The sequence below is a fragment of the Emydura macquarii genome, unplaced genomic scaffold, assembly GCF_026122565.2.
Source record: "Emydura macquarii macquarii isolate MOO-44397 ecotype Brisbane River unplaced genomic scaffold, CSIRO-AGI_Emac_v2 contig_3220, whole genome shotgun sequence".
Lineage (NCBI taxonomy): Eukaryota > Metazoa > Chordata > Testudines > Chelidae > Emydura > Emydura macquarii.
In genome coordinates this window covers 5,536,087-5,558,579 of record NW_027133357.1, presented here as the reverse complement: position 1 = coordinate 5,558,579, position 22,493 = coordinate 5,536,087, and the positions used below count along the sequence as shown (strand labels likewise).

General features: G+C 53.7%; 1 protein-coding gene across 1 annotated transcript; it reads right to left on the bottom strand.

The window, feature by feature from the left end:
- Nucleotides 1-146: 146 nt before the first annotated feature.
- On the bottom strand, nt 147-22,234 carry TULP1 (TUB like protein 1). The gene is made up of 13 exons (XM_067531437.1): nt 22,172-22,234; nt 16,812-16,941; nt 15,881-16,033; nt 14,373-14,507; nt 12,791-12,904; nt 11,984-12,124; nt 11,261-11,358; nt 10,281-10,451; nt 8,094-8,206; nt 5,328-5,436; nt 4,782-4,880; nt 4,189-4,360; nt 147-947 (listed from the first exon to the last, which is right to left on the bottom strand). Exons 1-13 carry the CDS (start codon nt 22,232-22,234, stop codon nt 814-816), a joined length of 1,632 nt encoding a protein of 543 aa, XP_067387538.1. The 3' UTR covers nt 147-813.
- Between the last annotated feature and the right edge of the window lie 259 nt (nt 22,235-22,493).

Here is a 22,493-nt window from a genome sequence, read left to right as displayed (position 1 = left end):
GCAGAAAGAACTCTGCTCCAACACAAAGTTCAGTTTCATTAAAAAAAGAGAAATCTTTAGTGTAAAGTTCATACCCATTAGTGGCATGGTTCATCTGGACTACCCGAGTCTCAACTCCACAATGAACAGAGACTTGTTCCCACAGTTGTTCATTTATTGATCAGTACAAGGAAAACAAAGTAAAACAACCCTCACCCCCCTTGTCATTTAAACCTTATGCTACAATATACAAAACAGAATCTAAAAAACAAAGTATTTCCGGGATTCCAAGGAACTTCTGGAAAGGATGAAGTCAGAGTAACCTTTGGGCTCATCTGCTAAGTATATACAGGGAGCTACTCTGCTTTATGGACTGGGACCAGTGGCCAGTTCTGAACCATCCAGAGACTAGATGGAGACAAGAGTGCAAAAAGGACTATGGTCTTGTACAGTAATGATCCAACCCACTATGGCTTACAGGAGCATCTCTGCATTGCTTGGGGCCATCTCTTCTGTCAGGGTGGAAGCTGAGGAAGATGGAATCTGACTGTGTGATATCTGACCTGCTAAACCTTAATCAGTGGATAAATATTTGCCTTTAATGATTCTACTTGGTCTCATTCAGCACCACTCTCCAGATGTGCACAGGTAACATTAGTAACACCAGTAACAGTAAGTAACATTAGTAACAGTCCAGCTGTTATTCAATCCATATAGCGATACACAGGTTCTTGAGTGTCAACGCAGATCCCTGTATTGTAAGCGAACTCTTGCCTAGTTCGGCCACTCCAAAGAGGCTCGGTACAGCACAGGTACAGAGGGCTTACAGGCGTGTTATTCACAGGCCAGCTTCCCATCAAAGCTGGACAGTGCAATGGCAAAAGCCTGCACGGCGCACATGGGATAGTTGTAGTCCATGGTGAAAGCATCGTCCGCCACGCGGCCAAACTGCATCACAATGTAGTCAGCTGAAAGAGAAGAGGCAAGAAGCCATCAGGACAGACATAAGTAGGAGCGGGGTCCTGGATTAGACCGAGCGCAAAGGGTCAAGCCCCAAGCCCCAGCCTGGCAGCCAAAACGCTGGCTTATGAGACTGCCCAAGGCTACACAGTCTGTGGGAGAGCCAGGAACAGAATTCAGATCTCCAGCATCTTGGTCCCACCCAGTCAGTTTGAAAAAGTCACTGAATCTTATGAGCCTCAGCTGTAACCTTGGAATAACTAAACTACCCCACTGCTCAGACGGCTTGAGACGCTTGATTTATTAAAATACGTAAAAGCATTGAGATACTTGGCTAGGAAGCACCAGAGAAGTGCTCCTCTGTACCTCTGAATTCCTGGCTGTGCTGGCAGCACCAGCAGCCCAGCGATACCGTAACAGAGGCGGGCCTCACAATATTTCCAGCCAGAAAACCCATGAGAAAGTCCACCTCGTGACATGCCCAGCTCAGCTTTTCAGACCTCAGAGGCTGAAATCATCCCCCTCAGGAGCTGAACTCCCAGGGGCTCAGCTGAACTCAATCTCTGCTGCTAGAGGTTTATCCATCAAAGGTGACCTTCCAGGGAAGCAATTCGGATTGTTTAGCGTCTCTGAGTTTGACTGGGCAGGTCACACACCTGCTGCCAGTTCCGAAGCTCTGGCTGATGCTAAGCTCCATGAAATGTGTACTGAAAGGCCGCGGGGCCCTCACTCAAATGTCAAAACCCAGCAGAGCAGAACAGGACTGAGAAGGGTGGAGGGGGGGGGAAATGACAATAAGCATTGCCATTTAATCACAGAACCACCCCTTCCCCTCTCAGCGCCACCCTCTTACTGGTAGGATAAGAGAGCACAGGAGCCGTAGGCACTGCCTCGCCAAAGGGAAACTGATCCCTCGCTAGAATTCCTGATCTGACCATTCTCAGCACTGCAGTGGCATGCCCCCATCCCACAGCCTCTCTCGTGGCTTCCTTTGTTACACCAGCGAGGGTGACAGGAAATCTGTAAAAATAACCAGGGGCCCCCCGACAGGTTCTCTCTGTCCTGTAATCCAACACGCTGGACACGAACATCCTCTGATTGGACTGGACAGGTGACAGGCAGAAGAGTCCCTGCTACTTGCACATTTAAAGCTGCCGAGCTGCCTCTCGGCTATTTGGAGGTGGTCTCTGCACCGAGTCTGGGGCACAGGGCGGGTGGATCCCCACAGCCCCCAAGTGATCAGCTGTCTGAACTTTGAACCCTCTGATTTCCTCAGGGACCTTCCAAATCCAGCCAACTCAGGAAGCCAAGAAAGGCAAAGGTCCTGTCTTCAGTGTCAGCCTGAGAATGGAGCAAACACAGGATTGTTTCGGCCTCTGGGTGAGAATGCCCCTGAGTAGAGGCTGCACAAGGTCTATGGATCCCTGCACTACTCCCATTTAAGCCCAGGATTTTCAAGAGGTCTCATCACCCAGGATGGGGGCCAGATGAGCCCAGCTCCCATCTCAGCATCTGAATAGGTGGCTGGATTTTCAGACCAGACCGGCACATAGGGTGCGGAGCTCTTCTGAAAATCACTGGGCCCCATTTGTGGGTGTTGAACACTTGAAAATTTAGCCCTGAGCTCTTTTAAGCCCTACAGGCCTGATTTTTCAAGTGGGACGTAAGCGGTACATATCGGCCTTGTGCTGGGACGCTCCACAGAGGTGAATTTTCATAGATTAAGGCCAGAAAGGACCATTGTGGTCATCTCGTCTGACCTCCTGTATCACACAAGTCAGAGCACTTCCCCCAAATAATTCCTCTATGTTCTCCCTCTGATCAAAACCATACATAGGATATGGGGAGTTCAGATGAAGTGGATTCAAAACCAAACTCAAAAGGGGCCCATGGAACGCTGGTGAAGGCAGGTGCTCAGCTTCCGACATCAGTGGGAGCTGTGCCTGCTTAGAACAGGGTTGAATTTGTACCCTGATCCTTACCGGGGTCCACACTTTGCTGGTCTAATGGGTTTTGGTGCAGGGGTGCTCACTGCCTCTCATGTCCCAGCTCCCCTGCTCAGGGCCTGGGACCTGCTCCTGGAGCTCTCCCCATCCAACAGGGCCCCTGCCAGGAGTGCTTACCATGGCCAGTGGTACTGATGGTCTGGGTGGGGACTTCTGGACAGCTCCTTCCTAGGGCCTTATTCATCCAGTGACCAGCCGCCAGCGAGAAGCTGAGCCAGGAGCCCCGAGTGCAGCAAGGCAGAGCTCTCGTTTAAAGGCAAGGAGGATCCTGGCGACCTTGCAGCTGAAGTGGCGCAGAGGGAAGGCTCCAGCTTCAAGCAGCAGGAGCCCGGCTGGGGAACTGCAGAACTTCGGCGGGGCTCACACAGCCCCAATCCCCTTAGCGCAATCTACCTGGCCCTCTGACTCCCCTTGGTGCTCCCTTCCAGCATCATCAGCACAGGCTGCCAAGGGGTAGAACTCCACTTGCACAATGGGCCTACCTCTCCCTTGGAGCAGCTTCCTTGCAGAGTTTAGCCCCTTATTTGAAGTGGGGTTATGGTCAGGAAACTCAGGGTGGGGGGCTCCCCCTCTTATTCTCTCTGATCTAATGGTCTGCCAGTTTCCAAGCAGGAAGAGGAGCTGCAGATCCCTCCAAACTCAGCGTGCTGTCTGACACCCAGCTGTCACCCTTCATTCTCCCCTATTGTCATCCAACCCTGCTGGATGTCTGACTCTCCTGCGGATGCCTGAAGCCGAGCAGACTCGGCGGACCCTCCCTAGCAGGCTGGCTTTGAAGGGCCGTCGGGCGTGGAAACTTGCTGTGGCTCGGATGCTAGCTCAGTAATGTGCACGCCCCGCGCTGTATCTTCCATGGCGGTAACATTTGAGCCCCCGAGCAAAGCGTCAGGATCTGTCCCCAGCTGTCCACCTCCTTAGCATGAAAAAGCTGCTGAGGATACCATGCTACTGCTCCACATCCTCCACTGACTCCCAGTTCCCTTCTGGTGCCAATTCAAGGCCCCGATCAGTTCTCCATTCACATCCCAGGGACACCTCTACTCTCCCCTGGGATAACGCCGCTAACAATGATCCGACGGAAGCTCCCAAGCAAAAGACCCAAGCTGGAGAGATGGCGTTAAAACCCTCCAGACTGACCCCCTTCCCCTGTCCCTACATAGCTCGTTCAGGGAATCTCCTGTCTCCTGCACTCTGCTCTCTGCCTGGGGAATTGACCTGGCATGGTGACTCCCTATGGACTTACGGTCCTCGCTGTGCACGATCTGGAAGTTCTTGACGGAGGCATGGGTGACTCTGCCGTGGAAGTTCAGGACGTAAGACTGGGTCTCGTCATTCCATACCGGGGCCTTGTTGTGCAGCTCAATCAGGTTCTCCATGTTCTTGTTCTGCCATCTCATAAGAAGCCCGTCATTATCCTGGGAACAGCATGAAACATGCTCAAGAACCAGTGAGAGAAAGGCGTGCCTGAGTCTCTCTACCCCTAGCAGTCCCTGCAAATATTTCCCTGGGGGTGCATGAGTTCGCGTACCATGTGCGCGTACCTGTGTACTCCTCCTGACATCAAGGGGAACTGGGGGGATCCAAGGCAGTATATGGTTCCATGCATCCCATGTGCGCATATCAGCACTTGCCTGGGCCTTCCACGCACCTTTAAATCATCTCCATGTGCTAGGCTTCTGTGATTCTGTTCTAGTTCTTATACCATGCTTAGCCCTGTGGTACCTGAATGCTGAGGTGGGGAATTACCACCTCCCTTAGGGATTGTTAAGATGTGGGCTCTGCCAAGGAGGAAAGGGGGTCCTGCTCCCAGCATTGCCGGCTGCTGCTCCGACTTACGTTTCGGGGCCGGATTGGCACCCGCTCATTGTCCGAATTCATTCCTGGGATGATCACTGTCATCTTCCGGGGTCCTTTGAACCCTAAAACATTTGTCTCCTGAAACAGAAACCCCAGCGGTCTCATCAGTAAGTCACCTTAGGCGCATGCCTCCCAGCCAGGGGGAACAAACATCCCACTCTGAGACTCAGCAGCTGTTTCCTGACCCACTGGTACCAGCCGTGTGTGTCTGGGACTCCCTATCATAACGTCCTGGACCTCAGCGCTCCACACAGCCCTGTGTCCCATCCAGATGTGCATGCAGCGCAGCTGGGCTGCGTATATGGAGACGCTCGCCCTCCCGCCGCCCAGGCTGTGCCTGTCCTGTGTATCAACAGAGACCCCTGCTCTCCGGAGCAGGATGCAGGACAGCCATGTCTCTCGGCAATGAATCCAGGAATCTCTTGGTCTGGCACAGACTGCAACAGGCCCAGGGGTCTGAGACCATAGGCAGTGAGGCGGCTCTCTACCAGGTGAGGGTGGAAGAAACCCACGTCTATTACTTACATACACGACGGCAGACAGCTCCTGTCGCACGTTCGACCAATCGGCGTTACTTCTGTCCGGGTTCACACCGTTATCAAAGACGGTAAACTTAGTTCCCATTAAATTGGATCTACAACGAAAGGCAGAAATCAGGCGGGGGATTGTACTTGGTACAGTCACTCTCCTCATCCTCTATAGGTTACCCTTCTGTAGGGGTACCCCTCTGGTTACTGTGCTGCTATGAAAGGGGTGTACAGGGCCACAGGATATCGGGGAAGATGCCCCATGGCAGCACAATCCAATGGAGGTGACAGGAGGGGACTCAGGGTCTTGGCAGAGGTCCCAAAAACCCAGATCTCTGCACAGTGAGTGAGAGGAGCAGCTCTGCTCCACCGGAGTCTGTTGAGGTCAGTCACTTACTAATAAGCACCTGATTCATGAGGAGGTGGGAGGGGCACAGGTTGTATTCTGCACAAGGAACAACCGGCATCAGGCCAGGCTCCGTATGGCTACATGAGACGCCAAAGCACTAACACATCCAGGGAAGTGCTCCTTAGTTTTCTCCACACCCAGGCCCAGTTGCCCCTTCTACACTGCTCTCCTGATTCATCACACCCATCAGTTTGCCTAGCACATTTGTGTAGATTACTGGCATTTCTCTGGCTAGCCAAGCAGGGTTGGATCTAGGCATGGGATGGGGCAGGGGGAACAGGTTTTGCACTGTCACAGACACCTCTGCAGACGCTCTGCAGCTGGAGTATAGCATTTCACAGACTGGCCATTTTGTGGGTGATTCCAGGGGCCCCTGCACTCGTCCTGTTACACCCCATAGAAGTAGGGCCTTATCCCTGCACAGAAGTTGCACTGGTTTAACTTAAAAGGGTTTTGAAAAAGCAATGCGAAGTCTCACGTGGACACTCACATGAGTTTAAACCGGTTCCCTCTGTAACTTGCATCTGTAAAGTTACCTCACTCATGCTAACCTGATGTAAGACAGGTTTAAATTGAGCTATGAGAGTCCACACGCAGAGCTGCGCTGGTATAACTAAATCAGTCTAAACTCACACCTCTAGGTAAACTGGTGCAACTCTGCATGTAAACCAAGTCTGAGCTCCCTGGCCAGCTTTGTGCTTAGCCTACGCCTAAGGTAGCCTCTGCTATCCACTGAACCGCCCCGAGCGAATAACCTGCCATATAGGTGACAGCATAGGGTGCCTCCTCACCTGTCTGGGAACCTGTCTCTGAGCTGCCACACACACCTGGCTCTCCCCCTCCCTCCCCCCACAGCAGACCGCAGTGAACTTCTCTGGCCCGCAGCGAAGCCTGCTGGGATGTGCAGGGCTGCTCCGTGCTGAAAGCACCATCCAGTGGGGAGCCCTCTCGCCTTCAGAAAGAACCTGCTAGGCCAGTTTTCCACTCAGTGACAGTCCTGAAGCCAGACCTAGTAACAGGAGGCTCCAATTCCTGCCAGCAGAGCTGTGACCCACGCCAGGTGGACTCAACCTGGGCCGCAGTGGGAAGCAGACACCTAATCAATACACACACCCTTGGCTCCCCGTTGTGTTTTCAAGCAGCTGCCTTTCCTGGGTCTGCTCCCTCCAGCCAACCAGTTTTCTTTTGGGGCTGAACTGCGTGGGACTCATTCCTCCACGTGAGGGACTCAGTGCCAGGCCTGTTCCCCCTACCCCATGTCCGTGGGGGACGTGTTCCCCCCAAGCCTGCCATCGAAGGACTCGTTTCCACCCCACGCGCAGTATCAGTGCGGTGCGGGGCCTGCACTGTAGGTAATAAGCAAACCGGCAGCGAATGGAGGAGGGGGAAGCTGAGTGGTGGAGCCTGGTCCACACCTCCATGTAGGAAGGAAGGTGCGTACATAGGAAAACTGCCCCTGAGCCTGGGGGGTAAGGGGTCAGTGGTGGAAGGATCACCCCTTGCCCACTGTCTCCTGCCTGAGTCCTCCTGACTTGGTACCTGGGGGAGGGGGGGGAGTCACAGCTTTTCTGGTGGAACTGGAGCCTCCTGTTACTAGATCTGTCCTCGGGGACTGTCACTGGGGGGCAGGGAGGGGAAAACTGGCTCATCCGGTTCTCTCGGCAGGAGAGAGGGCTCACCACCGGAGAGGCTTTCAGCCCGGAGCCACCCTGCCCACCCCAGCTTTTAGACACGAATTTAGGGCCAGTGGAAAGAGCCAGACTGAGAGCCCTGGAGACCGCCGGAGTCCTCCATGTATCCCTACAGCAGAGAGAGACCAGAGAGGGACAGGCCCAGCTTCCCTCCTGCTGCACCCAAGGGGCTCATCCTGCCCTGGAGGGACCCCTCTAGCGCTGAGAGGGGAGCCCCTAGATGCTCTGCTAAGGCTGCCAGCCGGCATGAAGGCATTTTTCATTCTATGAATAACTGTCCACTGGGACCAGGGTTGGGACCCGCCAAATCATTCCGCGCAGGCCACCGAACTGCCCTGGGATGGTGTCCACGCTCACCCATTCCCAGCCAGGATGGGCTCTGAACCTGGGACCTGGATGTGCTGGCAAGTTGTGTGTGGAGGGAAGGGCCTCTGAGCCTGCCGCTCGCTGCAGGGCATTCACTTAAGCGTGCAGCAGCGTTTGCTACACCCGGGTTTTTTTCAGCAATCCCAGTAGATTGCGCTTCAGAGGGGCAGGAACTGTGGAATGCAAGAAGTAGCCTGGGAATCCGGAGACCCAGGCTGGCATGATTCCAGATGTACAGGGCAGGAGCTGAAATATATTGGGTATTTCCACTTCACTCCCTGCACTCCCTTCCTCGCACCTCAGTTTCCCAATGAAGTTCTCGCCGCCCCGGGACAGATCAGTGGGGTCAATGGAAATCAGGTAGTTCGACGTCTTGCTCTTTTTCCGCTTCCGGCCGGCCAGCAGGAACACCTATAGGAGACGGGAAGGCAGGGGCTGGATTACAGGGCGAGCAGGGAAGCCAGAGGCTCTCTTATTGCAATTCATGGTAACTAGGAATGAAGCTGCACACTTTGAAGAAGCTCCACCTGGCACAAAACATGCTAAAGGTACAAGCTGCTTGCTAACCGGCAGCGGGGAAGACAACGTGCTGTGCTCTGCCTCCCTAGTGACTACGGAACTCAGCTCAAAGCCTCTGTCCTGATAGGCAAAGCCTCCTGGCGACCAGCCTTCGCTACCGTAGAGACCGCCCGTCTCCATGACCACCACCTCCCATGACCGTTACCTTCCCTGGAACAATGAAACTGTCAACCAACAGGAGATGCTTAGAGTGCAGGAGACAGTTTTCACAGGAGCTGGGCCCACTATGGGCCCACTGCCACAAGAGCTGAGAATGACAGGGCGGGTCAGGACTAACTGCGAAACTCAAGTCTGGGACTTAGATTTCCCATGATCCTTACCGCTCTCGGGGATCTTCTTAAACTCTCTGGGGATGGTGGCTCTAGGACTGTCAAACGCGCTGGCTTGTGCAACAGGCCACAGTATTGTGACCTTTCCATGAGCGACGTTGCGCTTCAGAACAGCCATGGCACAAGTGAAGAAGTTTGTGGTCAAATGTCACCGGCTGTGACACGACTTTGAGTGCGATGACATCTCGTGGGTCTCTCAAACCAAGACACTGAGTTAATGGTAACCTGACCTGGGGAGTTAGGTTCTGCACCGGGACTTGTAGTCGCACCCTGGGCATGTCTACACTGCAAAGAAAAACCTATGGTGCAGAGTCTCAGAACCGGGTCAACTGACTTGGGCGCTCTCAGGGTATGTGAGGTGGGAAGGCACCAGGGCATAGGCTCCAGCCCAAGCCCTGAAGTCTACGCAGCAATGGAACAGCCCGGCGAGCTTGAGTCAGCTGGCATGGGCAAGCCACGGGTTTGTCTTTGCAGTGTAGACGTACTCACTGTGGCCAGAGCTTTCGAACTGCCCCTGCGGGACGACAGAATTGCACTGGAGGTAAAGAGCCTGGGGTATCTCCCAAGAGGGACCGTGGGAACATGGATCAAGGGGAACAGATCAATTAGCGGACGAACACGTTTCAGATCGCAAGCTGCAACCCTGAAGCAAAGCAGGTGAATTGCGCCACTGGAACAGCATCGCAATGGGAAATGGAGCATCAGCATTTGGAGCATCAGCTCCTGGGAGGGGTGCATCTTCACGCAGATACTGTGGGTCAGAATTTAATAGGAGTCTGCTGAGAGTCACCCCTCTCCCGTCAGCATGCAGGCACAGCCACCTTGCTGCTCTATGGGTCTGGAACACCACTCTGAGTCAGGAGCTTGCTGAGGGAATATCAGCAATGAGGGGAAAACACCATGGAATATCAGGAAGTAGAGATGGAAAAGAGTCATTGGGACAAAATCAGCCCTTGCATAACTCCAGTGACTACAATGGGTTTATGCCAGGGATGGGTCTGACCCACTACACCATTTCCTCCCTACTAGGAGTGCAGGATTATTCCTCTCTACAGTATATTTTTGAGTGCTTTGTCCAGCTTTAAGAGTTCTGAGTAGAGCTGGTCGGGAATTTTCCAACAAAAAGTTTTTTGTGCACGAGCAGAGGTCAGTTTAAACCAATCTCCCGATTTGAAGAACGTTTGAAACAGAAATTCTGAAGCTGTCAAAACATTTCCACAGTTTCAAAGGGAAACGTTTCGGTTTACGATTCAAAATGACTTTCCCTTTCGACATTTCTGTCAATTTAACTAACAAAAAGTTAAAAAAAAAAAAAAAAAAAAAAGAAAAGTGAAAAGGTCCAAGTCAAAATGAAACGTTTCAAAATGATCGAAAAAGGAACACATCAACTGACACTGGCTGAAACGATTATCTGTTCACCGTGTCTTCTGAGATGGTGACTTCTCGTCCCATTTCAGGATGGGAAAAATTGTGCAGTCTCAGATACCCTCACGAAGCTGGAAAACTGCACCCCACCGACTCTCCTTCTGAGCAAGGAGTTTCCCCAGCCCCCTTGGGAGACTTACTCCCTGGCTCACCTTTTTCTCATTGTCCAGGTGCAGGTAATACGTAGGGTAGAGGCCCCGGTCCATCCCCTTCTTGTCTCGAGTGACCCGACACTTGATGGTCACCCCCTGAGGAGCTGGCTGCAGCACGAAGTCCTCCAGGTTGTCCACTTCAATGACAGGGGAGGGAGGCCTCTCTTCCTTCTGTAGCCCGGCCCCCAGAACCGAAAGGGGACAAGGCTTTAGGGAGAGGTTGTTTCAGGCACACGCTGCTCTAGAGCTTTCCGGAGAGAGAGCCTCAGCAGCCAGAAATGCACCCACCTGACCACCATGCAAGGTATGCCAGCAGGGTGCCCTATCGCATCGTGCTTTGGCACCTTTCCCTTCCCTTTCAGTCACAGAGCTCCCTGGGCCCTATTCCTTATCTCCCTGTCGAGCACCATGCTCCTCAGCTTCTCCCTTCTCTGAACTATGTCCTCCCAGCCGCTGTAGGAACCTGCTGGGACGACCCCCTCACCCCCAGGTGCCACAAGAACCTGCCCGGACGACCCCCTCACTCCCAGATGCCGCGGGAACCTGCCTGGGTGACCCCCTCACCCCAGACACCACGGGAACCTGCCTGGGTGACCCCCTCACCCCAGACACTGCGGGAACCTGCCTGGGCGACCCCCTCACCCCCAGACACCACGGGAACCTGCCTGGGCGACCCCCTCACCCCAGACACCACGGGAACCTGCCTGGGCGACCCCCTCACCCCCAGACACCACGGGAACTTTCTGAGGCCCCTTTAGGGCGGCACCGCCCTCCATTCTTTCTGGGGTCCTGCTCTGCGAGATGGGCAGCCTTCCCCATCCTCCCACCATCCTTCACCATTAACACCAGACAGCTTCCTCCAGCCCCGCTGCTGCGGCTGCCCCTTGACTTTGCTGTGATACCGCAGGGGGAAAGGACGTCATGAAGAAACCCCACTCCCAGGGCTGCCCCTGTTAGTCCCGGACTTGCCCGCCTTTTACCTTCTTGGCCTTCTTTCCTTTCCCTTTCTTATTGGAGTTCTTCTGGGGGCTTTCCGGGGCCTCGCCATCACTCTTGTCTCCGGTGGCTTTGGGGAGAGCTGCAGACAGAAATGCGCACCGCGCACAGTGGGCATCGCCTGCTCCGCTGCCCGGAAGTGTCACAGACCCTGCCAGCCCCGCTCCTCGCCCGGGATGACAGGGAGGAGCTGACAGCAGAGGCAGGTGGAGGGCGTCATTGCAGGGACTGATTTATAGAGGCAGCGGCATCTTCTATGCACGTGCTTCCTCCGCCCTGGGCACAGCCTGCCTTCCGGGAGCAGAGCGTTTGAAATGACCCGCACAGCAAACCGGTTCCGATCTGAAGCACGCTTGAAAGAAGCAACGTGATGGCTCCATTGCCAGCAAAGGGAGGGCAAGGATCCTAATGCAATCAGTCCGGGCGGGGGCCTTGAGCTGTTGTCCTGGACACACTCCATTGTGGCATTTCTCCACAAGGCAAAACAAGGACACCGCTGATTCCACTAGTTAAACTAGCCAGCAGGGGCAACACATCTTTCTCCTCTACAGACCAAACACGGGACCCAAAATAATACCCCCACCTAGCAAAGACGCCCCCAGGCGTCCAGTATTTGTCCATGTGCTGCCCTGCCAGCATTCAATTGAACTGGTGCCCCTTCTGTGCCCAGAGCCCTACGCTGCACCCCCAGCTCAGGGAGCACCCACCTTTCTTTTTGGTCTTCTTCTCTTTGTGGCTGTCGCCTCCGGCCTGGAACATGGAAGCCGTGTTCTTTTTCTTGTCGGGTTTGATTGGCTTGGTGCTGGAATCAGAGTCGTCTTCCTCCTCGCTGTTACTGAGAGCTGGGGGATGCCGGGGAGACGCACACAGAGGAATCAGTCAGGGGAGGGGATAGAGAATCCTGTACTAATGCCGGTGCCTTTCCGTGCTGGGGCTCAATCAATTGTTTTACTTTCATAACTGATGCGGCAAACCCGGAAGTGCTGGGGCTATGAACTGCCAAAGCCTAGGGGAGCCTGGCATCTGGGAATTTCAAAGCCGTCAACAAAGGGCGTGAAGATGGATCCTGGATACAGCTGTAACTGCAGGGGAGCATGTCGCTCAGGAGAATGGAATTACCTAGTGTGGGATTTGGCCAAAATATGGTTCACACCAGCACTCCTTGGAGAAGGGCCACGGGACCGTTACACGGGACCTTATCCAAAAGTGGCACAGCACTTCTGCTCACCGTGCCATGGCAATCGGGTCGGCACCAACTCAGAGCAGAGAGCTTCCCCGCCTGAGTCATCACCATCCCTTCCTGCAGCATCCAGTGTTTTCCTGGGAGGCCTCCACCCAAGCACTGACCACCCAGCCCCATCCTGCTAATGGGATCCTAGCCCCCTCCTTAACCCATAACTCAGTCCAGTCCCTCCCATGGGTTAAGCGATACACCCAGGGCTCCCATGGTAACTCCTCATGAGCTCTTTGGTGAGGACAAGAGTGGGGGGGGGGGGCCGGCTGTCCCCCTTCACCTTTCTTTTTGCCTTTCCTCTCCTTCTTGTCCCCGCTGACTTGGAACACGGAGGTCGGCTCCTTCTTCGCGGGCTTTGCCGTTCTGGTCTTGGCCTCACGGTCATTTTTGTCTCCTATCAGGACAGGCAAAGGAGCCAGTGAGCGCGTGGGAAGGGTGAGGGGGTGGGGGAGGAGGAGAGAGTGCAGCGAGTGGGGAGGGGGTAGCCAGGGTTCAGAGATAGTGAAGAGAGAAGAGGGGCTGAGCCAGGAAAAAGGGAAGGGGAGGAATGGGGCAAGCCAAGTGTGTGGGCGGGAGAGGGGCAGGGACGGCAGGAGGGAGATGGGGACACAGGGATGTGACTTCAGCGACCCAGGACTCAGACACCCGAGAGCCCCCAACCCTCTGCTGCCACCCTCCCTGCTCCCACAGCCGCTTCCCGGGAGGCTTGGCCATCGCTCCCTGCTAATTCCTGGCACGGGTGTTAGCTGCTCAGTCCTGCTCACTTCCCTGATAACCACCCACTGCGACCTGTCTCCTCTGGCTGGGGCCGCCCTCCAGTCCGCTCAGAGCCCGGGGTCAGAGCTGCATCTCCATGCCTGCCTGAGTCCCAGGCCGCCGTCTCCTGCTCTCCAGCAGTGCCTGTCCCATAACACCCGACCTGAGCCTGCTCCACTAACCCAGGGAGGGAGAGATTCCCTCTCGGCCCCTCTGGGAGATGGCTGATTGGAAAGCAATGCTGAGAACACCCTCCTCCGCCCCGCTCCACAGGGATAGCCGAGGGACTTTCCTTCAGCTGTACCCTGGAGTCCCAGGGGGATGAGGAACTCTGACTCAGCCTCCTGCTGGGACAAGCCAATTCCCTGCCATTGAGCCTCAAGGCCTGCTTGATTGGAAAGAGCCTCATCCTCCCCTCCACGCCCTCAGCTGGATTCTCACGCTTCGGAAGCTCAGCGCTGCGAATGACTCTAAACCCCGGGTCCATCTCACTCCAGGCCCCCTGCCTGGGCCAGAGCTGGATAGACCTTGGCGTTCAGAGTCATTCGCAGCGCCGAGCTTCTAAAGCCTGAGAATCCACCTGCTCGGAAGGCGGAGACAGAGGAGGAATCACAAAGCCAGGCAAAGAAACATCAGCTCCAGCCCAGCTGCCTCAGTTCAGAGGGAAATGGAAATATACCACAAAAGGACCCTTCCACTCATCCCCTGGGGCATTTCCAGGAGAAAGAGAGGAAAGGGACCTCCGATGTACACACACGGAGATCCCCATAGACAGAGGGTAACTTACCTGGCCTTGCCTCCCCATAGCATCTGAGCACCTCACACTCTAGGACATATTTATCCTGCAGGCCAGGGCCATTATTCCCACCACACAGCGGGGGAAACTGAGGCTCAGAGAGGGTGAATGACTTACCCAAGGTCACACATGGAGTCTGCAGAGGAGCAGGGAATTGAACCAGCCCCTCCGCCCCCAAGTCCCAGGCGAGCACCCTCACCCCTGGACCATCCTTCCTCTCACCCTAGAAGCCTCCACTCCCACTATTATCTTTCCAAGAGCCTTTGTCACCTCCACATTCCAGCCCCTTCTCCAGGCTCCAGCGGCTGACCTTTCGGCTTGGGTTTTCTCTCCTTGCTTTCTCCAGCTGGGATTTCTTTGGGGGGCTTCTTTTTGGGCTTCTTTGGTGGGTCATCATTCTCTACCTCCTCCTCTTCCTCCTCCTCCTCTTCCTCCTCAGAGTCCTCTGGAAGTGTGGTGGGGAGCAGAGAGGGGATGAGAAGATTAAAGAAAAAAGGACACAGCCACATTAATACATGACTGCCGTGATGGCTCTGCCTGCCCTGTTTAGAGGAACTTTCTCCACAGCTGAGGTGAGGATGGGGCCCACTGGACCTGGACCTACCCATTGCTATATGTCCACAGCCTCCACTGGTGTCTGGGGTGCTTTCACCTCACCCAACCAGCATCTGGGAGTCTAGTCCGTGCTGGGGCTCAAACCAAATTGGATCACGAATCCCACAAAACTGGTTTCTAACTGGCTTGGCCAGCCAATGTAAATGGGAACAATCCAGGGGAGAAGAACGTTTAAAATTGTGCTTAAAAGCCTATGTAGGCGCCAATCCTGAGGCCTGCTCTCAGCTCACTGGGCCGACACTGGGAACATTTCCCCCCAAATTCAAATGGCTTTGACAACCAGCTTGGGCTGCCGGGAGCCCGGCTAACACTACGCTAGCTGCACCAGTTTCAAAACCGGGTGAAAACGTCAGGGTATTTTCCCCAGCATAGATCAGACTCTAGAGATCTTTACCCCAGGAGTTTACCCTGTAGGAAACAGCAGGTTAGAAAATAAACTCCAATGTATTCGAAAGTGCAGGAGAGTGAAAGAGTTTGGGGGGGGGGGGGGTGTGGAGTAAGGCTGCCACCTAGTGACTGTCTTGCCTCCTTGGCTTTTCCTGGGACTGTGTGCAGTGTGCGGTACATGCATCCCACATAGGGTGATGCACTAGCAAATGTGAAAAATCGGGGGCGAAGAGTAATTGGCGCCTATATAAGACAAAGCCCTGAATATCAGGCCTGTCCCTATAAAATCAGGACATCTGGTCACCCTAATCCCACAGGAAGTCCTTTCCTCTGTCCCTTGCTTCCTCCCTCACTGGGACGGTGACGAGGAATGGAGCAATTGCCCACAGACACCCACCGATGGGCAGGAGCTGCAGGGTGGGTGAAACATTTGTCTGGAAAATGGAGCTGGTGCGCGGAGGGATGGTGTTAGCATGCAGCCCTGAACTGCAACAACCATCTGCCTGTTCCGTGCAGCTGCCCTCCGAAACCAGAGCTGGGTGTTGCTCACCCTCCGTGGGAGCTGGGCCCTTTCCCCAGGATGCCACCTTTCATTGTGTTTTAGGGGTGGAGGGGGCGCAGTGTGTGTTTTCCAAGGTGGCTTTCAGATGGGTTTGGGCTGAAAGTGCAAAGCACGTGAGCCTGGCTGGATTGCGACGCGAGCCTGTACGCTGGTGAGCGTGGCTGTATGCTGGGAGTGCGAGTGGGTTGGGTGTGGCGAGTGTCGGCAGGTGTGCAGGAGGGACCCCCCTGGCTGGAAGTTGCCCAGCTTCTTACCCTGATTCTTTTTAGAGGCTTTGGCCACCCTGAAATAGGCTGTGGGACTTTCCTTCTTCTTCCTGGGCTCTTTGGTGCAGTGTTTGGCGTGGTGCTCCGTCTCGCTCTCCTCCTCCAGTTTCTCCTCCTTCTTCTTCCTCAGTTTCCTGACAACTGCAAGTGACAAGAGCGGCCAGAGGTGAGGATGGAAACGCAGACGGGGCAGGCGGACAGCAGGCCGGGGGGGGAAGGAACGGCACGTGCACAGTGTTGTGGGGCTCGGAATGAAGGAAGACTCCAGTTCTCCCCCTAGCGCAGGATGGGGGGAGAAGTGGAGGGGGGTGCTTCTCACTGGGGATGACTGGGGGGCCATTCGTCTCTGGGGGCCATGGAGGGTGAGGCCGTAAGTTGATCCTCCAGAGGGGGATGTTTCAGATTGGGGAGGGGAGGCTACCGGTGCTGGGCAGGAGCGCTGATATAGGGGAGCCCCATACATTTAGGGCCTTGTGCGGGCACACAGGTGGGGCTGGCCCTGGCCTGCGTCTAGGACCAAATAGGGTGGCTCTCCTGGCTTTGCGTGGGTCACTCACAGAGCGCAGGGGGCAAAGCGCAGACACGGTTTTCCCAGTGCTCCATTTACATGCCAGGGTAAATGCCAGGGGGTGTCTGTGTGCGCACCGGCCGGGCACGGCCTCGGGGGCAGGACAGCGAGGCATAGCCACACATGGGGCTTCTACCGGTAGCGCTCCAGCAGCCGGCTTCACGCCCTGCAATAGCCAGTGCGCGCTGGCCTGCTGCAGGATTCTCAGGACACAGGCCTGCAGCTTGTTCTGTGAACAAACACAGGGCAACTCCTTCCCCCACCCTGGCGGAGCCCTCCCCGATTCCTTCACGCCCCTGCTCCCAGCGGCTGCCTAGCCCTGGCTGCGGCTGAGCCGGCCGCGTCTCTTACTCTGAGAGGGGGCGCTGGGATCCTCTGCGGGGCTCTGCTCGGCCACCTTTTTCGCTTTCGCTTTCTTGGGCTTGGCTTCCAGCGTGAGCTCCTGGCGCTTCTTCTTCTGCTTCTGCCCCAGCAGGAGGTGCTGGATGGAGGGACACATCATTTACTGGCATACGAAAGACCCAACAACAGTCTACAGGCACGACCCCAGCCCAACCCACTGCAGTACAGAGCATGCACAGAGAGGGCCAGTTCCCCTCTACGCCGGGTGAATTTCACCCAGAGTGGATGCAGGCTGTCTAACCGGACCGCTTCAGGGGACAGGTGCCTCTCCACAGAGTGTCACCGAGGAGGGGCAGGGTGATAGGGGGAGGCCACGGGGGACTGAAGAGTCAGAGTCTGGAGTGGGCACCGGAGGCACAGGGAGCTGTCAGGAGAGAAGTGCAGGTGGGAACCGAGCCTGCCAGGTGAGGATGAGAAGACTGATGCAACATGAGAGCCGAAGGGATTCAGGGCAAAGAGGAGGACAAGAGTCCAATACAGAGAGAGGGAGAGAATGAAAGGGGGAAAAAAAAAAAAATCAACCAGGCCCAATCTGTTCAGTATCTTGATCTGCCTTCAGACCAGAAACACTCGCCGACTGGCTAAACTGAGATTTTAAAGAAATGCTCCGATGGATCACCAGCAAAGCTGAGGGCCGGGGATGCAGGGAGCTAACAGAGCACCCTGGGAATGGACCTGGCTGGCAAGGGAAAAAATCATTATTCTTGACATCCCTTTTCTCTGTTGGGAAAATGCAGTTTTTCCTTCGTGGGTCCCTCATTCAGCACCTTGGGCCTGATTACCATCTTGCCCAGCCTGGTGTAAATCAGGAGTAACTCCACTAAAATAAATGGAGTTACACTGATGTAAAAGCAACGTGAGTGAGATCAGAATCACGCCCGATCTCTTTCCCTTGTTCTCATTTCTCTAGTCAGCAGTAACTTCCCCGCCTCTCCCCCCTTTTAAAAAGACACTGCCAGGCTGGTCCAAAAGTTACCTTTTTGGGGGGGGAAAAATAGATGATAAAACCTAATATTAATAGAAATTGAGTCGTTTCCTTCTTTTCTTTTACCCTTCTCCACCTTTCTTAACAAAATGAAAAGCATCGTTTTACAATAACGTGGATTTCTTGCAAACATGCCCCTGCACTATCTACAACCCAAGCATTGCAGCGCTGTGCTGGAGAGAAATGAAAGGGAAATGATCTGATCTGAAATGTCAAATAGGCCACAAACGCCACCCAATAGGAAAAGTAGATTTTAAAATTTTCCTCCACTTTAAACAATCTCAGGGGTTAACAGAAGCACAGGTCCAGACCCCTCTGCTTTTTTTTTTTTAAATAAATTGGATTTCTAATCTGACAATGCCGTTAAGAGTAAAACATTAACACTTGGATCTTTCCTTCACCGTCATTCTGCCAGCAGGCTGATGTTGAGAGATGCACAGAGCCATGAGCAAAAACAAGTCTTTCCCAGCTGTGGAGGGTGGCCAGAGAGAGTCACAATCTCCCAAAACTCACACCAGGCTTCTTCATTATGTTGTCTTCCCTGCCTTGTTTCATAAACAGCCGTCCCGCCAGGTGGGGATGGAACTACGCTGTGATCACTGGTTTTGTCATGAATTTCATGCTGACACAAGCTAGGGAGACAGCCAGCCCTAGAGACTGACTGATGTCCTGTTACAGGGCGCACACACTTCCTTCACACAGTCCCATATGGCCTCTTTAGAAACCATTCCTAGGGTTGGACGGCACCTTAACTGATTTCCACAACCAGCCACCTGGTTACAACACCGCTGAACTCTCTTGGTCTCTACCAAACGATCATGATTTGGATTGGTGATTTAGCTGAAACCATCCACAGTGCATTACCATGCCCCTGGGTTATTCAGCCACCTCGTGCTCTTTCCTTGTCTCTCCCAACCTGCTCCAGCTGCAGTTTTGTTGTTGTTGTGGGTATTTTTTTTTTAAACCATCTGAAAATATCCTTCCAAGAATGACTTGTGCCTCAGGGAAACAGCTTCAAAGAACAAAAGAAAAATCATATTAGGACACATTCTTCTAAAAGTTTCTCCTGCCAAAATCTTTTTGGAGCAAAATTCCCAAGAAACCAACCTCTCGCTGAACTTTGTACTTTGCCCTCAAGTCTTTCTTGCACCTAGATGGCAGTGTGGATTACACTTCTTCCACAGTCCTCAGGTCTGAGTTTCCCCAAAAATCTGTTCTGCTGGAAAATGGGATTCCTGAGAAGGCAGCGTCTGTAGGCTACAGGCACTGGCCAATTGGCAGTAGGAATAATTGCATTCAGCCCCAGAACCAACATGTTGGAGCGATCTCCCCAACGCAGCATGCTTATGCTTATTACACTTAAAGCCCCTCTCCAGAGTCAATGTAATACAGAGGAGAGTGAAGAAGGGCTGCTGGCTCCATGAATGTGCTGATGCCTTGACGTTCTGGAGAGCTAATGCAGGCCAGTCCCTGGGGCCTAGTGATCACACGGCGTCATGAGCTGTTGAAATACCCAGAGTACGTACGAAAGGGAGCACTGCAGCATTCCCACGCGTGCGGGTGTAAGTCAGGAGAGATTCCCTGGCACTGAGGGAGATACATCAGTGTAAAAGTGGTGCTAATGAGGTCAGAGCGAGGGCCAGGAAGATGTGGGCTAAGCCTTCTCATGATGGGGAAAGAGTGAGGAATTAAGCCAACAGGTGGGGAGGACTGGCTACAAGTGAAATGTCTTTCTGCTCAACTCCGGAACTGCCAGGCTGGCCAGATCAAAGGCCCGTCTAGCTCAGTCTTGTGTCTCCGACAATGGTCAGAACCGGCTGTTACAGAGGAAGATGTCAGAGCCCTGCGGGAGGCAGAGGTGGGATAACTTGGCCCCCAACATTCTGGTCTCTAAGAGTTAGCGGTTGGCACCTCCAGTGAGGTTTAATAGCCCTTCCCAAAGTTTTCATTAATTACAGATTCATCAAGATATAGGGCTGGAAGGGACCTCGAGAAGTCATCTGGTCCAACCGCCTGCGCTGAGGCAGGGCCAAGTAAACCTAGACCGACCCTGAGAGGTGTTTGTCCAACCTGTTCTTAAAACCCCCTGGGACGGAGATTCCACCGCTTCCAGTGATGGGGATTCCACCACCTCTCCCAGAGCTGAACGACCCTCACCGTTGGAAAGCTTTTCCTAAGGGCTAACCTACATCTCCCTGGCTGCTGATGAAGCCCATTATTTCTTGTCCTACCTTCAGTGGACATGGAGAACAATTGCCCCCCATCCTACTTAGAACAGCTGTTACCGTATTTGAAGACTGATCAGGTCCCCCGCTCAGATTTCTTTTCTCAAGACTAAACACGCCCAGTTTTTTTAAACCTTTCTTCATAGGACAGGTTTTCTAAGCCTTTTAGCCTTTCTGCTGCTCTCCTCTGGACTCTTTGCAACTTGTCCACATCACGCCCAGAACTGGACACACAACTCCCGCTGAGGCCTCACCAGTGCCGAGTACAGTGGGACAGTTGTAACTCTGGGTATGCTCAATGCCATGTAAATATCCAAACCCTTCTCTGAGCAGGGACAAGAGCCACAGAGGCTGATGGGGATTAACTGAAGGTGCAGAGAGGCGTGGGCTTGATCAGGAAACGGGTTCGTGAAATAAATTGGAGAGCTCCCTGCAGTTCCTAGTGGGCAGGCGTCCACAGCACCCGCTGGCCACAGTTTGCCAGCACTCTCAGCAGAGAAGCCAAGGAATAAATGGCTCCTGGAGATTAAGTTCCCTCTTCAGTCCCTCCAGATGCACACAGGCACATTGGCGGTAGAAGTTTGCAACTCCGGTGTCTGTGCTGTCCCTCCTCTGTCTACAAAGGGAGAGTTTGAGTCTGCAGAGCTGTCAATATCTTTGCTCTGAAATACAAATGAGAACAGGTGAAGGGGAAGCAGGGCCCTTCAAATGTCTCTGCAGAAGCCAGAAAGCGACAATGAAAAATGATGCACTAAATATGAGAGCGCAGGGCTGAATGGCAGGGAGCAGAAAGCCTGGGATCTTACTGCGGGGGAGTTCCAAGGACAAAGGCAGTTGCTGTTATAAGCCTTCACAGTTAACCTGGGGCTGAATAAGACATCCCTCTCTCTCCCGTGGCAGACTCTTTAGCAACTTAGCACCTTCTACTACAACCACCCTCAGCGTACGTAGGGCCTGTTCCAAAACCTATCGAAGCCAATGGAAAGTCTCCTGTTGACTTCACCAGGTTTTGGATCAGGCCCGTAGAGGTCCAGGTCCATGGGGCAAGGATCTGTCTTATTTGACAGTAAAGCGCGGAGCTTTCCAGATGAGGGGGGGGAAAAATCCAGATGTTCCTGCGTCTTCCCACTTCGGATTGAAGGGTAAAGACGTTGCTATTTCCATTGTGGAGCCCAGCTCTCCCGAGGGACGTTTCGGCCTTCTCACGCTTTTTGCGGTAAAACAAGGAAGTTGCCCAGGATGGGCTATTTCTCCAAAGAGGACTTGGCTTTTCATGGCAAAAATGTCCATCTCCAAAAGCGGCCGTTCAGATAAACTAGTACCATGTCTAGATCACACCCATCCATTGGCTCTGATCATCCCTCTGCAGCATAGCAACAGCCCCCCATGCATCGGGGTATTTGCAGGGTGAGACTCAGGCTCCAGGTTTGAGATCGTCAGAGCAGCTAGGGGGTTTAGCCACACAACTACCATCGAAATGAACAGGAGCTGTGTGTCCAAGTCCCCAATGTCAGCTCTGAAGCTCTCCGCCCAGCAGCTGAAACACTTAGAGGATAGCACCTGCCTCACGTCCAGTCATAGCAATGGCTATTTCTCTCTGCCAGAGAGGGCGGCATTCAATGTAGAGATGGGTCCGAACCTGAACTCGGATCCAAACCTTGCCCTGCTCCCGGTGAAGTCTGGATCCGGATGTAAAACTCAGGCCAGTCCCTAACTAAACAACACAATAACAGAGCAGGGAGGGGCGGCTGAGAGACACTTACTCATGTTAGAGTCTGCACTGCGCCCATCACAGTAGTATCTGGGTGCGTTCCAAGAAGAAACACAAACCAATGCTGCCCCAAAACCAAGCCAGTCCCTGCCTCTGCACTCACCAGCTAGCCACCTAAATCCGGGCATGTGATGCACGCATTATATGCGTGTGTGCGCTCCCCTCCAGTGGCACAGATCTACAGCTTTTGTGAAACAACAGAGCTTGACTGCCAGGGGCCGGATCTTGCCATGCTCTTTGGAAGATGGACCATTCCGGCCTTCGTTCTAACTATGGGCCTGCCATTTCTTTGCTCAGCTGGTTATCACAGCACAAATAGCTTTTCTGCCCTTTTGTCTCGCCCTCTCTGAGGAGCTCCAAGCTTTTTACAAACAGCTTCCCCTGCTAACATTCTTCTGAGGTAGGCATTGCTTTATGAGTGTGTGAAATGAAGCGTTAAGGAGCGTACGGTAAGTGTCAGATTCAGGAACAGAACCCAGGGATCCTGGCTCATGTTCTCCTCTGCTCCCTCCCTGTATCTAACTTATGAGTTTGTAGCGGCACCGTCTACATTTGTGTTATTTCTATCCAGGGCACGATGTTTTTAAAACTATAGAAACAAATTTTGGATGGAAAAACCCTTTGGTTCATCAGCCTAAATGATCCCCTGC

Bases quoted from the DNA above. Each gene is read 5' to 3' on its own strand.
- TULP1 (XM_067531437.1), bottom strand. From the start codon at position 22,234: ATGTTAGCAGGGGAAGCTGTTTGTAAAAAGCTTGGAGCTCCTCAGAGA. The intron at 16,942-22,171 runs GCAGAAAAGCTA...CCCTCCATCCAG, and splicing joins AGAGAGGGCGAGACAAAAGG to CACCTCCTGCTGGGGCAGAA. The intron at 11,359-11,983 runs GTGGGTGCTCCC...TTCTGTCTGCAG, and splicing joins GAAGAAGACCAAAAAGAAAG to CTCTCCCCAAAGCCACCGGA.